The 17,978-nt window shown below is 48.6% G+C and overlaps 1 protein-coding gene across 1 annotated transcript in view; it reads left to right on the plus strand.

The window, feature by feature from the left end:
* The window catches only part of LOC136587286 (cholesterol transporter ABCA5-like), a 205,783-nt gene that overhangs the window by 167,844 nt on the left and 19,961 nt on the right, over positions 1 to 17,978 (plus strand). Inside the window, exons 26-29 of the mRNA XM_066585834.1 lie at positions 3,766 to 3,903; positions 6,147 to 6,218; positions 6,826 to 6,917; positions 7,646 to 7,763. Coding sequence (XP_066441931.1) covers positions 3,766 to 3,903; positions 6,147 to 6,218; positions 6,826 to 6,917; positions 7,646 to 7,763 — 420 coding nt within the window. The remainder of the gene's footprint in view (positions 1 to 3,765; positions 3,904 to 6,146; positions 6,219 to 6,825; positions 6,918 to 7,645; positions 7,764 to 17,978) is intronic.

A 17,978-nucleotide genomic window follows, 5' to 3' on the forward strand; every position in this document is an offset into this window, starting at 1 on the left:
GCGATCGCAATTTTGCTGCGAGAATATTGAGTCAAAGTCGTGTCTTTGATCCTGCGACTTTTCTGCGTCAGCGATGCTTTTTTGGGAGAATCATCTCACATGGCATCGCCGTCGCCCGCCATAAAATCGCACGCATTTTTTTATCGCAGAAGTCAATGGGACTTTCTAATGTTAAAATTGAAATGCATGTTTGTGGCGTTGCGATAAAAAGGAAGCTCCATAGGGAAACATGGGAGATAAAGGAAATCGGACATCGCTGAAAGATAGAGCAGCCGCGACTTTTTGTTCTTTCAACATTACACGAGTGATGCCATCGCAGACGGAAAGAAAACCATTTAAAACCATTGGTTTCATTATTCTGCATTGTTACTGACTCTCGCATCGTGCAAAAATTGCTCGTTTTTATCGCCTGTGTAAAACCACCCTTAGGTACAATTTTTGCCCGATGCGAGAGTCAGTAAAAAAGCAGAATAATGAATCAAATGATTTACAATGCTTTCTTTCCCATTAGCGATGTTTTCACTCATGCGATCGCGGCACGCTCTATCTTTCTGTGTTTTGCCTTTTTTTAGTTCCCATGTTTCCCTACGGAGCCTGCTTTTTATCGCATCACAACGCAACAAACTTGCGTTGCGATGCGATTTTAACATTAGAGAGTCCTATTGACTTTCGCGATTAAAAATTGCGCGTTATTATCGTGGGTAGCAGCGATGCAAGATTATTCAAAGAAAGAAAAAAAAGCATCGCTGATGCTCAAAAATCGCAGGAACAAAGGCACTATTTTACCGTGATTTTTGAGCGGCAAAATCCTGATCGCCTGCACGTGTGAAACTAGCCTCAGGCAAAAGTCAAAGCTGTCTCAGAACATGAGATATTTATGTGCAGAACACGGGCAGATCCAGCTCAGGGGCCCTTCACACAGAACGGCATATCCCAAGCACTGCTATCATGGGAATATTACTGCAGGACGGTATCTTCAGTCATGTGTGAAAGGTGCCTCATTTTGGTGAGATTTGTTGAGAATCGGATGTCCGTTGTGATCATACATATAGGCTGGGTTTACACGGGCAGAATTTCCGTGTGGAATTTCCGCACGGAAATTCCGCCGGCAATCTTAAAGGGCTTGTCCCGCGAAAGCAAGTGGGTCTATACACTTCTGTATGGCCATATTAATGCACTTTGTAATGTACATCGTGCATTAAATATGAGCCATACAGAAGTTATTCACTTACCTGCTCCGTTGCTAGCGTCCCCGTCTCCATGGTGCCGTCTAATTTCAGCGTCTAATCGCCCGATTAGACGCGCTTCTCCCTGGTGAATGGGGCCGCTCGTGCCGGAGAGCTGGTCCTCGTAGCTCCGCCCCGTCACGTGTGCCGATTCCAGCCAATCAGGAGGCTGGAATCGGCAATGGACCGCACAGAGCCCACGGTGCACCATGGGAGAAGACCCGCGGTGCATCGTGGGTGAAGATCCCGCGGCCATCTTGCTAAGGTAAGGAAGAAGTCGCCGCAGCGCGGGGATTCAGGTAAGTACTAAACGTTTTTTTTTTTTAACACATGCATTGGGTTTGTCTCGCGCCGAACGGGGGGCCTATTGAAAAAAAAAAACCCGTTTCGGCGCAGGACAACCCCTTTAAGCACGAGCTTAACCAGCAAAGTGAACGAGACTTGCAAAAATCTCGTCCACATGCTGCGAAGAACCCGTTCCGGCCAAGCCGCGCTGAAATTGACTTGCCGCACGGAATTCAAAGCATGTCAATTCTTTCGCCGTTTCTGCAGCGGCCCTTCTCCTCTCTATGGGGGGAGATGGCCGTAGTGGAATACAGGCAGCGAAGCCGCTTCAAAACCTGCGGCGAACGGCGCGAGTTTTGAAGCTGCATTTCTGCCACGGAAATCTTGCGGTTTCCGTACGGACCCGCTGCGGTCATACCGCGAGATTTCCATTGGATTTCCTCATGTGACCGCAGCCCTAGGATTGACAGCAGATGCTCCTTACATAAACTACATCTGCCAGTGATAAATATCTCATGTTTTCCGCTTGTTTTAGAGTATGTGCAGACATTGTGGAGAAAACCTGCAAACCAATCCGCACTAGAACTATGATTTGGACTTTGGAATTCTGTGGTGAAAATCCTCGCCATTCCGCAACAGAGAGCATGCTGGGGATTTCAAAATCATTACTGTATTTGTTAAAATCCCATTCACCTATATTGTAGCGTACATTTTTGTGGAATTTCAGGGCGAATCCACACTAGATGAAAGTCGGCTGAAGCCGCTGATTGTAGTGGAAGCGAACAACCATTTAACACAGTGTTTGTCAACTCCATTCCTGAAGTACCCTTCACACGGGGCATATCTGCAGCAAAAAGCCCCCCAGCAAATCCGCTGCCAATCCACACCCTTCTACTTCAAGGGTTTAAAGCCACAGCATGAATAGGCATGCCATGGATTTAGAATCAAGAATATTTTTCAAAAACACTGCAATTTGTTGCAGAAATGTTTTGCTTGATGTGAGTGAGATTTTTGAAACCTCCTCCACACGGCTTGTACTGTAGAGACTGCCGGCATCTGAAGCATCGGAATCCAGTGTATTCATTAAGATGAGTGATTTTTGGCCACGTAAAAAAATGTCACCAGCAAAAATAGCGCATCAGCGGCCGTTTTCTGTACACGATTTTATACGTTGTACGTAGGTCTTGCCCTATCTTTGGCCGAGATACGCTGGAAGTTCCTGTAAACTGCTATGCGTGCAAAAAAAAAAGTGAGGGGGAGGGAGTTTATCTGCCCCCATCGCTGGGAAAAGAAGACAGCCGCCTCTTTTTAAGCATCATCATTCATTCCAATGATTTCCGCTGATCGAGGGATTTCCGCGCCGCAGTGTATTGTTTCGGCAATACGCAGCAGCCGCCCATGTGAGCGGCAGAAAATACGCGGCTAAAAATCGGGACTCGGCGGCAATTCTTCATCGATGCAATTTTACAGAGCGTGCTGCCGACCGTAAAAACTCATACGGTCGTGTGAAAGGGCCCTTCGCCTGCATTCACATGGGGCATTTGGGTTGCAGTAAAAGTCTTTGATAAATTCAAATTTAACTCTGACATCCCCGTACGTATTTCTACCAGTATGGAATGGGGATGTCAAAGTCCTATTTGATTTAATCGAAGCACTCATCTGTCAGGACTTCGTGCAGGGGCTGATTTGAAAACCTATGGTGGCCCTGGAAAAAAAAATACAAAGTGGCCCTATGGCGTAGGGCGGCCAAAACTGACAGTAAGTCAAGCGAACACAAGTAGGTAGGGGTCAGTAAGCCATCAGCTGGAGAAGGCATGCATAGACGGCTCTCTAGCTGATTTTCTGTGAAGCACACAACAAGATTTTAATTTAAAAAAAAACAAAAACTTTTATAAAACAAAAGAGAAGTTAATGTGGCACTGAAGCGCAGCAGCTTCACACCCAACAGAACTGCCCCCAAATCTGCATGTTTAAACGTGGAATTGCAGGCAGAGTTGAGCCTTTTTTTAATTCCCCATCACCATCGGCACATTAGACATGCGGTTTTACGTGTGGAATTTTCCTCAAGACAGAAAATTGTATTGCTTGCTGCAGGTGATTTCCACTTGTGTCTAAGGTCCCTTTTTATGCTATATAGAGCGATTTGGCTGTACAAATCCACATTCAGTCATGACATATGGAGATCTATGCATTTGGATTACATTATAACTACTTCTACAGTTTGATTTCCTGTTTTCTTCTTTTTCCCTTTCAGACGGGCCTCATCACCATCACGGTCATCGAGCTCAGTTCTGTCATAGGCAACGATTTGATCTCCACAGTTTGCCACGATCTTTTTTCCATCTTTATTCCTATCTACCCACTCATCGGTGCCTTGATCTGTTTTTCTCGGGTAAGCGCTATTCATTATTGAGTTCCACCTTTGTAATATATAGTATCTACATGCATTTCTATCTGTAGCATTGAGCCACAGAATTCTGACATGCAGAAGTAACATACAATGTCACCAATGCAGTGCTGCTGTCAAGCTGCAGTTAAAGGGGTGTTCTAGGCATAAATACTATTGATGACCTATCAGAATCCATCCCTGCTCAGGGTAGTCTGCTCCTACGCAGATTCTTTTAGCTTTCACCTTAGTCGTGCATTCATCTTTATGATCATCACAGGGAGAAAAGATGAAACTGAACTTTAAAGGGACTTTCCAGGGAAATGCTATTGATTATCTATCCTCAGGATGGGTCATAAAGAGTTGATTGGCTGGAGTCTGCCTTCAGGGCCTCGGACTATCAGCTGATTGGGTGCCCACCGTCAGTGCCTCTGCTCACAGGGATGCGAATTGGAAGCTGCTGCTCTGACCCCTGTGTAGTGGCCAGCGCTTGTAACTGCAGCTGTCATTCATTTTATACTCCAGTGTGTAGCGACAATGACATCAGCAAGCACCCGATCAGTTGATCAGCCGGAGTAACAAGAGGCTACTGCAACTGATCAACTATTGATGACCCATCCTGAGGATAGATCATCAGTAGTATTTCCCAGGAAAACCCCCTTAAGTTTTTAGCCTCCTGTTACAGCCAGGGCAATGCTTGATTCAGGATAGAAAAAATACTCACTGGATCACAGATATGTGACATTAACCTTTCCACTACCTTCTACCAGGGATCTTAAAATTGACTATTTGACTGCCTTAAGCCACCAGAGATACTGAAAGCAAGTCCCTCATTGCCCTAGACCACCAGGTATACTTTTGTTGACATACTTCCCTCCCCTAGATCAGCATTAATGCTGACACTAACCCGCTTCACTGCCCTAGACCACCAGGAATCCTTATATTAACTCCATCATTGCCCGAAAGCACCAGGGCTACTGGAATTAAACACTCTTAAAACACACACACACAAACTCTGCCCTAGACCACCAGGGATTTTTTTAATGATATTCTTTAAATAGATTCTTTTGCAACTGATGAAGGTTAGTCTGGTATTAACATTTAAACACTTGGGATGACTTAATGGTATTTATTATGTACAAAAAACATGTCCAGATATCCATTGTAAGATGACTTGGAAATCCAGACCATCACATTTTCAACTAAAGGATGATCACTGTGTATTTGTATCCAAATTATATTTTTATTATTGCATTCATATGTGAGTATTTCTCTAATTTAGTGTTTCCCAACCCCAGTCCTCAGCGCCCCCAACAGGTCATGTATTAGGATTTCCTCAATATTGTACAGGTGATGTAATTATGGTTGGTCCTCAGCCATTGCTACAGGTGTCCTTACTATAGGATATCCTGAAAACATGACCTGTTGGGGGCCCTGAGGACTGTGAATGGGAAACACAAGTACATATAGCTGTTGAAAAGCTCATCCATGTCCACTCGGTGGGATGTGTGTATATATAGTATGTGGAAGGTTATTTAAAGGGTGGATTCAGATGACCGTATATCCGCTCGGTTTTCACTCCGAGCCGATATACGTTGTCCTCATCTGCAGGATGGAACTGAGCTCCCGCCCCCTCTCTGCCTCCTCTCCACCCCCTCTCCGCCCCTCTGCACTATTTGCAATGAAAGGGGGCGGGGCTAAGTGGCGTAAATTAGCCCCGCCCCATTGCAAATAGTGCAGAGGGGGCAGGAGCTCAGAGCACTGCTCCTGGCTCTTCCAGCCTCCCCCCCCCCCCCCGCAGAGAGAGACGACGTATATCGGCTGGGCGTGAAAACCCAGCCGATATACGTTCGTCTGAATCCAGCCTAAACCTGTATTAAAGGAGATCTGTACAAAGTTTAATTTACAAATCATGAGCAGATATTTTTCATAATTTTGCCACAAAGAGAAACTAAGAATATGTAAGGGGCATTAATGCAGACTGGGGGTTTATCTGTGTGAGTGGCTGCAGAAACAAGCCTAGTTACATTGCTATTTACTATAGCTTCAGCGCATAGTGGATAGCGGTGTACGATACGTGTGACATATCTCATGCCCTGGGCACATCTTATCGGCATAGTTATACCAAGAGACCTGTATTGGGCATCTGAATAACATTTCTCTAAATCCTGTGTAGCTCTGGGCACTGCTGAGGGAGGTCATCAGAGGAGGTTACCATTCCAATTCACTTTGTTATTTTTATGTTGTAGATGTCCTGGAAAGTTTCAGGCGATGAAAACACCTACACACAATTAGGAAGGGTGTTGGTGTCCGTTATATCTGTAAGTACAGTTCTTCCCATAGGCATTTGAGGTTTTGTTCAGGGGTTTCGGTACAGCCAATAACTTATCAGCCATATCCAAATAATAGATTACTTTAGGATTCCTCGGCTTTTAACATTGGGGGATATTCTGATAACCTGTCTGCAGAACTGCGGTGCAGTAAGAATACAGGAGTCTTTTTGTGTAATAGTGATGGACGATCATGGAACTTGCGCATCCCCCATTAAAATCCGCTGCATAAATGGACCTACAATACAGATCTAAAATCTGCAGTATGTTAGTTTATGCGGTGGGTTTTCAGTGTGGATTGCAGCTCTTCAAATAAGGCAACAAAATCTGTGCCGAAATTAGTACCAAAATCCACAGCAAAACCCTTGTATTATGTGCAGATTTTTTTATGCAGATTTTAATATGGATCCACACCAAAATCCACAGTGGGAAACCGGCTACATCTAACCATAATTACACAAGGTTCCAGCAAATCTTCTTTGTTCCACATTCCTGAGCAGCTGAAAGTCCAATCATTATAATAGACAGAGGAACAATAATACTGCATCAGTGAACACTGAACTGTTCCAAACACTCATGCTGTTACATTTCTTTGCAGCCATATCTGCAGTGTGTGGTCTTACTCCTAATCCTGAGGTACCTGGAGGTAAAAAATGGAGGCAAATCCATTAGAAAAGATCCTATTTTCAGGTATGCCATTGTGTGTTTCAGATGCAGAGTGAAGCATTGAGGACATGCTTAGCTGGAAACTTCTCTCTAGTATGTAATTACACCTACAGCAGAAATGCTGCCAAATTTCACTGTGGATTTGTACACTGAAAGTCTGTAGCAGATTGCAGTTCCAGCCATGTGGACATAACTTGTATAAATCTCATCCACTTTTTCTCACACTGGAGTTTTTCTTTATGGGAATTGATGTGCTATGCAGATTTTTAAATCCACAGCATGTCAATTTTTGCTGTGGATTTTCACCCTTTTCAATCTGCAGCAAAATCTGTCGGTACTAGAGATGAGCGAGCGTACTCCTAAAAGCACTACTCGCTCGAGTAATTTGCTTTATCCGAGTATTGCTGTGCTCGGGTCTGAAGATTCGGGTGCCGGCACGGAGCGGGAAGCTGCAGGGGAGAGCGGGGAGGAACGGAGGTAAGATCTTTCTCTCCCTCTCTCCCGCCCGCTCTCCCCTGCTCCCCGCTGCGACTCACCTGTCAGCCGTAGCGGCACCCGAATCTTCAGACCCGAGCACAGCGATACTCGGATAAAGCACATTACTCGAGCGAGTAGTGCTTTTCCGAGTACGCTCGCTCATCTCTAGTTGGTACACATGCAGATAATTTTTTTTTCAGATTTGTAGTGAAATCTGCAGGCAGATATTTCCTGTAGTGCACCTACACTATATATCTCATCATTTATACTCATAGGACTAAAGAGAAAAAGAACAAGATCTGGAAGTTCACTGAGGTCCCTGAAGATGAAGATGAGGATGTACGGGTAGAAAGAGCTAGAGTTGGCGAGTATATGGCATCAAATTGTTATGAGGTATGAACTATATCACTAGAGGAACAATAAGCCCTAATGAACATATTGTTACGCCAGATCTTTGTGGAGGGGAGATGTTTGGTGAATCTCAGGGTTAATGAGATGGTGTATGGTCTAACTAGGAGGCAATTCCTATGGATGCCTTCTGGTTCATATGTAGCACGAAGAAGTCCACTAGGCACAAATCTATTCTTGAGAAAGTCCTATGACTTGCGGTGTAAAAAGTGAATTCCTTGGAGCTTATGTTTATGTTTCTGAAGGTGTCGTAAAGTTCTTCCTGTTCATCCATGGAGCTACAGTCGGTTTTGTTAAAGCTTTTGGTATCGTACAGTTTTTCAGGATCATATTGAAGTTGTTACGTTGCTATGGGCAAATAAGCACCGGACCCACACGAATGTGACCAAAGATGGGATAGGAGGTGGTGCTGGTGGCTCTCGGCGCTGTGCGCACGCTCGGTAGTCCTGGCAGCACCGTGCGCACACCTGGGAGTGCAGCTGCCGTGCATGAGCTCCCTTTTGATGCGCTTTGGGGAGTTGGCTGTCTCCCTCTCTCGGCCTCTGGGCAGAGGCTTCTGTTTAAAAGTCTAGCAGTGACTGCAATCACTGCCAGTTATTGATTTCCCTCAGTGTGCTAGCTAGTCTGCCTCTGTAGGTCTCCTGCCTCTATCAACTTGTCTGCTATAGTTGCTACCATCTGCCAGGTTTTTCCATCTGCCTCGGTTCTGATTAGTTTGTTTGTGTTGGTTGCTTTTCATCTGCCTTTTCTGTCAGTATTCTACCCTTATCAGTTACGCCAGCGTCCCTTCTCGTCCCTAGTGAGAGTAGGGACCGCAGCCCAGTTGCCCGCCTTGGGTTAGCCAGGAGTGGAGGCAAGCAGGCAGGGACATGGGTTGTGGGTGAGATCCAGGGCAACCCGGGCTGGCGTATCAAGGGTAGTATACCATAACAGACTATTCCTTGACGGGTCCATACACGGAACCAGAACAGACTGGCACACAGGAGAACAAAATCACACACCAACACACTAGGGTTAGCCTGTAAGACAGAACAACCACATTGAACAGGACAGTTCACTCCTCATGTCCAGCCACCAGCACAGACATACAGAACATGACGCGGTTCACACCATATATACACAACAGGGCTATCCACACCTAATGTCTTGCCACCAACGCAAAGACTGGACAAGCTCCTGTTCAAACACATGGCACAGATACAGGCATGCAAGACCAACCAACCCTAGAGTGAAACGATACCAGACACAAAACAAAAAACAAGCTGCACAGACAAGGAAACCAGACACCAAACACAGAGCAAGCTGTGCAGACAAGGAAACCAGACACCAAACACACAGCAAGCTGCCCAGACAAGGAAACATGACTGCTCACCAGGCAAACCAAACCAAAGAGTGAAGGGATACCAGCTTCCTTTTGCAGGGGGCAGATATTTATCTGCAAACAGACCAGTGGTGATTGGCTAGCAGAAGAACGCCAAACCCATTCAGCCAAATTCCCTCACCTGCGAAGGTGTGCTCCTGGAACCCTGTAGAACAACTGATACCAGCAGCACAACCTGACAGAAGTCTCCACAAATCATTAGGTTGACTTTTTGTGAATTCCTTATTTTATTTATCACTTTGTGCTGTATTTGGAGCGTTGATATTGGGGACCGTCAAAAGAAAACCATTAATTTTACATAGTAAAATAATGTATCGTCTGCCCTCATCCACCATAGAATCCATCAGTTGGAAGCCCACAGTGTCTCTTATGGCTATTAACCCCTTAGTGACGGCCCCATTGCCTTTTTACGTCCTCACTTAGTGGGCTTTAATCCTAGAGGACGTAGAAATATGCATCCTCTTAAGATTAAAGCCCTCTTGCCTGAGGACGTGACCGCTCCATGCAATCGCTGCCCGCAGGTAGCCGACAGCATGGAGCTGTCATCCTGGACAGCGGGCAGTCCCCCCTAGCAATGCGATCGGTGGTATCCAATGGATAGCGCCGATCGCAATAAAGTAAATAAAAAAGTGAAAAAAGTTAAAGATTCAGCTGCCCTGATGAATCGGCTCCATCAGGGCAGCTGAAATTACTTACCCGGCTTGTCGGAGCTGTCCCGCGGTGAATGGGTCCTCCGGACCTGGCGCCGCATGCACAGAAGGCTAGGAGCCCCGGCAAATTCAAAATCTCCTGGCTTCCGGCTCCTGAAGGTAGCCGGGAACCAGGAGATGTCCCCAGGCCCGCGAAAAAGTTTAAAAAAGTAAAAATAAAGTGCCAGTTTCAACTCCCCTCATGGATCGGTTCCATGAGGGGAGGTGAAAATACTCACCTCGGGTCCTCTGCGATGTCCTGGTCTTCCGGAACCCGAAGTCCCCCTCTGCACATGCGCGCCCGATGTCAATCATCTGGCGTGTGCACAGAGGGGCTCAAGCCCCGGGAAATTCAAAATCCCTCTGCTCCTGGCTGCCATGTGTAGCCAGGAGCAGAGGGATGTCACCCAGGATGTGATCACTGTTATCCAATGGATAACAGTGATCATTTAAAGTAAAAAAAAGAGTGTAAAAAGTTTTTAAAAAAAGTTTTTTAAAAAAGTTAAAAAAGCTTACGTTTCATCTTCCCCCACAGATCATATCCATCAGGGAGGATGAAATAACGTACCTAAGGCCCCCGGATTTATCTGCGGACCTTACCCCAGCTTCTGCGCACGCGCCCGTCGCCAAAATGGCAGACGCATGCGCAAAAGCCGTGGATTGCCAGGGTAATTTAAAATCTCCCTGCTCCTGGCTACAAAACTTAGCCGAGAGCCTGGAGATTTCACGGGGGGCTGCGGTGAGCGGTTCCTGATCACGTGTTCGCCGTTATCCAATGGATAATGGCAATCACGTAAAAGTTTTAAAAAATGTGAAGCCTCATCTCCCCTCACCGATGCAATCGGTGAGAGGAGATGAAACTTTTTACTGGAGGCCTCCATGTTTGCACCCAGACGCGAACTTGCCCGGATTCTGCACATGCGACCACCGGCAAAACACCGGACACATGCGCAGGAGTCGGGGAGCCCAAGAAATTTAAAATCTCCTTGCTCCCAACGACCAATGGTCGCCGAGAGCCTGGAGCAGTGACCTTGTTGAGCGTTCGCCGGTCACGCGATAAAAAGGTAGCGATCTGCCTTAGGCCGGTCTCACATGACCGGATAGGAATTACGGATTCCACATGCGTCTGATCCGCGGTAATACGCAGATCAATTGCATTGGATTACACAATTCCGCCCACATTAGTGGGTTGGAATTGCGTAATCCACTTGCAGAAAAGAGAACGCAGCAGGTTCTATTTTACTGCGGATATCCGCAACACAGAGCCCATTGTGCTCAATGGTCGCGGATATACCCGCAGCCTATACATAACTACATTGTGTACGGGCTGCGGGTACCCTTGTCATCGCTAAGCGACGGTGCGAGAAATACAAACAAAAAAAAGGCGTACTGCGCATGACCGCCTGTATGAGTAGGCAGTTATGCGCAGTACATTACGTGGCCGTACGCAGGGCTCACAGCTGGGATCCGCTGTGGGCCTCCGCAAGCGGATTCCACATCCGGCCGTGTGAGCCCGGCGTTATTCAGACCGCTACCTGTAATACGTATTTTACAAGAAGCCCCGGGAACGCTCGCCTTCATGCAGTTCCAGGAGCAGCTTGTTGAGCGTCTTCTGTGCGAGACCGCCGCACCTCATCAAGCTTACGGAGACTCACAGAGCGCCACTTTTTACACCCCAACCCTGCCGCTGAGGTCACGAAATACCCCCCAAAAAGAATGAGAGGAGGGGGGATACCCGGTTTTATTGCCCCATGTACCCATCCCAACCAGCCTCTGTAATTACCCGTCTTCGGAAATACCACACAGTTCACATTATTACTTTTATCTAAGATTTGGGGAACGCCGAAAGTGGTTGAGGGAGGGATTTTCTTCAAGGTGTCAATTTTTATTCCGTACAAGTGAGCAATGGGGCTTGGAATGTATTCAGTTGTGCCCTGAAATCCAACGGGTGTTCCCTCAATTACAGGCCTTGCCATGTGTCCTATACGTAGATTAGGGCCACAACAGGAATGTTTCTGAACACAGGACAAATGGGGGGATCCATTTTGGGGTGAAAGTTTTCATTTCTATGTACACTGTACAAAAAAAACTGTTTTTAAATTGACAAAATTGACAAAAAAAAAAGAAAAATCGTAATTTTTTCCTTCTGCTTTGCTTTAGATTCATTCAAATACTGTGGGGTGAAAATACGCAGTACACCCCTAGATGAATTCGTTAAGGGGTCTAGTTTTCAAAATGGGGTCATTTGTGGGGGTTCTTTATCGTTTTGGCTGCTCATGGGCTCTACAAGTGGGCAATGGGGCCTGGAATTTATTCCGTTGTACCCTGAAATCCTGTATTGCTGCAAGGAGCAAGACTTAGTTCAGATTACGCTTTAAAGAGAGTAAGACACTATAAAAGGTTTAACAATAAGAATTTATTAAAACCAAATGATAATCGAGCCTAGTGGTGAATAATTGTCCTACGTTTGTAAACTATCAGATCTATATACAAAGGATAATATCTATATACAAATAATAATATCTATATACAAAGCATAAAGGTTGCAGATGTTACATAACAAAGTATAAAAATAGCAAGTTACATTATTACTAGAGATGAGCGAGCACCAAAATGCTCGGGTGTTCGTTACTCGGGACGAAATTATCGCGATGCTCGAGGGTTCGTTTCGAGTAACGAACCCCATTGAAGTCAATGGGCGACCCGAGCATTTTTGTATATCGCCCATGCTCGCTAAGGTTTCCATTTGTGAAAATCTGGACAATTCAAGAAAGTGATGGGAACGACACAGCAACGGATAGGGCAGGCGAGGGGCTACATGTTGGGCTGCATCTCAAGTTCCCAGGTCCCACTATTAAGCCACAATAGCGGCAAGAGTGCCCCCCCCCCCTCCCAACAACTTTTACTTCTGAAAAGCCCTCATTAGCAATGCATACCTTAGCTAAGCACCACACTACCTCCAACAAAGCACTATCACTGCCTGCATGACACTCCGCTGCCACTGGGTTACATGCTGCCCAACCCCCCCCCCCCCCCCGCACAACGCAGTGTCCACAGCGCACACCAAAGTGTCCCTGCGCAGCCTTCAGCTGCCCTCATGCCGCACCACCCTCATGTCTATTTATAAGTGCATCTGCTATGAGGAGGAACCACAGGCACACACTGCAGAGGGTTGGCACGGCTAGGCAGCGACCCTCTTTAAAAGGGGCGGGGCGATAGCCCACAATGCTGTACAGAAGCAATGAGAAATATAATCCTGTGCCACCGCCATCAGGAGCTGCACACGTGGGCATTGCAATGGGGAACCTATGTGCCACACACTATTCATTCTGTCAAGGTGTCTGCATGCTCCAGTCAGATCGCGTTTTTTTCACAAAAAAGTCACAGGCAGGTACAACTCCGCAATGGGAATTCCGTGTGCACCCACAGCATGGGTGGCTCCCTGGAACCCACCGGCTGTACATTAATGTATCCCATTGCAGTGCCCATCACAGCTGAGGTAACGTCCGATTAAATGCAGGTGGGCTTCGGCCCACACTGCATGCCCCAACCTGATCGGGGTTTTTAATTCATAGACACAGGCAGGTACAACTCCCTATTGTGAAGTCCGTGTGGACCCACAGCATGGGTGGGTGCCAGGAAGCCACCGGCGGTACATAAATATATCCCATTGCATTGCCCATCACAGCTGAGGTAATGTCATGTTTAATGCAGGTGGGCTTCGGCCCACACTGCATGCCCCAGTCAGACTGGGGTTCTTTAGAAGTGGACACATGCAGTTACAACTCCCTGTGGACCCACAGCATGGGTGGCTCCCTGGAACCCACCGGCGGTACATAAATATATCCCATTGCATTGCCCAGCACAGCTGATGTAACGTCAGCTTTAATGCAGGTGGGCAAAAAATTAATTGGATTACACTGTAGGCGAGGGCCCCAAAAAATTGGTGTACCAACAGTACTAATGTACGTCAGAAAAATTGCCCATGCCCAACCAAGAGGGCAGGTGAAACCCATTAATCGCTTTGGTTAATGTGGCTTAATTTGTAACTAGGCCTGGAGGCAGCCCAGTTAAAATAAACATTGGTTCAGGTGAAAGTTTGAACGCTTTATTGAGCATTGAAACGTATAAAAATTGTTTACAAAAATTATATGAGTGAGCCTTGTGGGCCTAAGAAAAATTGCCCGTTCGGCGTGATTACGTCAGGTTTCAGGAAGAGGAGCAGGAGGACGAGGATGAATATTATACACAGATTGATGAAGCTAAAAGGTCCACGTTTTTGATGGTGATAGAGAACAATGCTTCTATCCGCGGGTGCAGCCTACGTATTGTTTAGGTATCGCTGCTGTCCGCTGGTGGAGAAGAGAAGTTTGGGGAAATCCAGGCTTTGTTCATCTTGATGAGTGTTAGCCTGTCGGCACTGTCGGTTGACAGGCGGGTACGCTTATCTGAGATGATTCCCCCAGCCGCACTAAACACCCTCTCTGACAAGACGCTAGCCGCAGGACAAGCAAGCACCTCCAGGGCATACAGCGCGACTTCAGGCCACGTTTCCAGCTTCGACACCCAGTAGTTGTAGGGGGCAGAGGCGTCACGGAGGACGGTCGTGCGATCGGCTACGTACTCCCTCACCATCCTTTTACAGTGCTCCCGCCGACTCAGCCTTGACTGGGGAGCAGTGACACAGTCTTGCTGGGGAGCCAGAAAGCTGTCAAAGGCCTTAGAGAGTATTCCCCTGCCTGCGCTGTACATGCTGCCTGATCTCTGCGCCTCCCCTGCTACCTGGCCCTCGGAACTGCGCCTTCGGCCACTAGCGCTGTCGGATGGGAATTTTACCATCAGTTTGTCCGCCAGGGTCCTGTGGTATAGCATCACTCTCGAACCCCTTTCCTCTTCGGGTATGAGAGTGGAAAGGTTCTCCTTATACCGTGGGTCGAGCAGTGTGTACACCCAGTAATCCGTAGTGGCCAGAATGCGTGTAACGCGAGGGTCACGAGAAAGGCATCCTAACATGAAGTCAGCCATGTGTGCCAGGGTACCTGTACGCAACACATGGCTGTCCTCACTAGGAAGATCACTTTCAGGATCCTCCTCCTCCTCCTCCTCAGGCCATACACGCTGAAAGGATGACAGGCAAGCAGCATGGGTACCCTCAGCAGTGGGCCAAGCTGTCTCTTCCCCCTCCTCCTCATCCTCCTCATGCTCCTCCTCCTCCTCCTCAACGCGCTGAGATATAGACATGAGGTTGCTCTGACTATCCAGCGACATACTGTCTTCCCCCGCCTCTGTTTCCGAGCGCAAAGCGTCTGCCTTTATGCTTTGCAGGGAACTTCTCAAGAGGCATAGCAGAGGAATGGTGACGCTAATGATTGCAGCATCGCCGCTCACCATCTGGGTAGACTCCTCAAAGTTTCGAAGGACCTGGCAGATGTCTGCCAACCAGGCCCACTCTTCTGTAAAGAATTGAGGAGGCTGACTCCCACTGCGCCGCCCATGTTGGAGTTGGTATTCCACTATAGCTCTACGCTGCTCATAGAGCCTGGCCAACATGTGGAGCGTAGAGTTCCACTGTGTGGGCACGTCACACAGCAGTCGGTGCACTGGCAGATGAAACCGATGTTGCAGGGTGGCAGCGTCCGTATGGGACTTGCGGAAATGTGCGCAGAGGCGGCGCACCTTTCCGAGCAGGTCTGACAAGGGTAGGTAGCTTTTCAGAAAGCGCCGAACCACCAAATTAAAGACGTGGGCCAGGCATGGCACGTGCGTGAGGCTGCCGAGCTGCAGAGCCGCCACCAGGTTACGGCCGTTGTCACACACGACCATGCCCGGTTGGAGGCTCAGCGGCGCAAGCCAGCGGTCGGTCTGCTCTGTCAGACCCTGCAGCAGTTCGTGGGCCGTGTGCCTCTTCTCTCCTAAGCTGAGTAGTTTCAGCACGGCCTGCTGACGCTTGCCCACCGCTGTGCTGCCGTGCCGCGCGACACCGACTACTGGCGACGTGCTGCTGCTGACACATCTTGATTGCGAGACAGAGGTTGCGTAGGAGGAGGAGGAGGAGGGTTTAGTGGAGGAAGCATACACCGCCGCAGATACCACCACCGAGCTGGGGCCCGCAATTCTGGGGGTGGGTAGGACGTGAGCGGTCCCAGGCTCTGACTCTGTCCCAGCCTCCACTAAATTCACCCAATGTGCTGTCAGGGAGATATAGTGGCCCTGCCCGCCTGTGCTTGTCCACGTGTCTGTTGTTAAGTGGACCTTGGCAGTAACCGCGTTGGTGTGGGCGCGTACAATGTTGCGGGAGACGTGGTCGTGCAGGGCTGGGACGGCACATCGGGAAAAGTAGTGGTGACTGGGAACTGAGTAGCGCGGGGCCGCCGCCGCCATCATACCTTTGAAAGCGTCCGTTTCCACAACCCTATACGACAGCATCTCCAGGCTGATAAATTTGGCTATGTGCACGTTTAACGCTTGAGCGTGCGGGTGCGTGGCGGCGTACTTGCGCTTGCGCTCCAACACTTGCGCTAGCGATGGCTGGACGGTGCGCTGAGAGATATTGGTGGATGGGGCCGAGCACAGCGGAGGTGAGGGTGTGGGTGCAGGCCAGGAGACGGTAGTGCCTGTGTCCTGAGAGGGGGGTTGGATCTCAGTGGCAGGTTGGGGCACAGGGGGAGAGGCAGCGGTGCAAACCGGAGGCGGTGAACGGCCTTCGTCCCACCTTGTGGGGTGCTTGGCCATCATATGTCTGCGCATGCTGGTGGTGGTGAGGCTGGTGGTGGTGGCTCCCCAGCTGATCTTGGCGCGACAAAGGTTGCACACCACTGTTCGTCGGTCGTCTGCACTCTCAGTGAAAAACTGCCAGACCTTTGAGCAACTTGGCCTCTGCAGGGTGGCATGGCGCGAGGGGGCGCTTTGGGAAACAGTTGGTGGATTATTGGGTCTGGCCCTGCCTCTACCCCTGGCCACCACACTGCCTCTTACAACCTGCCCTGCTGCTGCCCTTGCCTCCCCCTCTGAAGACCTGTCCTCAGTAGGCGTAGCAAACCAGGTGGGGTCAGTCACCTCATCGTCCTGCTGCTCTTCCTCCGAATCCTCTGTGCGCTCCTCCCTCGTACTTACTCCAATTACTACTACCGGAGTGATAGACAACTGTGTCTCATCGTCATCGTCCTCCTCACCCACTGAAAGCTCTTGAGACAGTTGCCGGAAGTCCCCAGCCTCATCCCCCGGACCCCGGGAACTTTCCAAAGGTTGGGCATCGGTCGTGACAAACTCCTCCAGTGGGAGAGGATTCGGAACCATTGCTGCCCATTCTGGGCAGGGGCCCGAGAACAGTTCCTGGGAGTCTGCCTGCTCCTAAGAATGTGTCATTGTAATGGAGTGAGGAGGCTGGGAGGAAGGAGGAGCAGCAGCCAGAGGATTCAGAGTTGCAGCAGTGAACGGCGCAGAATTCTGGGTGGTCGATAGATTGCTGGATGCACTTTCTGCCATCCACGACAGGACCTGCTCACACTGCTCATTTTCTAATAAAGGTCTACCGCGTGGACCCATTAATTGTGAGATGAATGTGGGGACGCCAGAAACGTGCGCCTCTCCTAATCCCGCAGCAGTCTGCTGCGATACACCTGGATCAGGAGCTCGGCCTGTGCCCACACCCTGGCTTGGGCCTCCTCGTCCACGTCCTCTAGGCCTACCCCTACCCCTCAGCATGGTGTATTACGAGTAGAGCAGAAACAGAACGCTGTAATTAAATGTGCCGCTTATTGGCCTGTGGTTGGAGGCTGACTTCCCTTACGGAACGCACAGCAGAGCCAGGAAACAATTTTGCGCACGCCTGTAGTGAGACGTAGGTGCGTATGACTGAGCCAGTGGAATTCACAGCGCAGAAGCAGTCAAGTGGCCAAAGGCCAGTAGTAGGCCTTAAGTATTTTGCTTCTATTTTTTTAAAATGCTGAGCTGATAGAGCAGACAGATACTGTGGGCAGCGTATAATATTATGTATACTGTTTCCCTCTGGCGGGATGACAGCGCTGATGTAACAGAGACAGCAGATCCAGGAAACAATTTTGCGCAAGCCTGCTGTAACGCTTAGCTGCGTATTAATTAGGACTACTACCCCCAGCAGATAGATACTGT

The sequence above is a fragment of the Eleutherodactylus coqui genome, chromosome 13, assembly GCF_035609145.1.
Source record: "Eleutherodactylus coqui strain aEleCoq1 chromosome 13, aEleCoq1.hap1, whole genome shotgun sequence".
Lineage (NCBI taxonomy): Eukaryota > Metazoa > Chordata > Amphibia > Anura > Eleutherodactylidae > Eleutherodactylus > Eleutherodactylus coqui.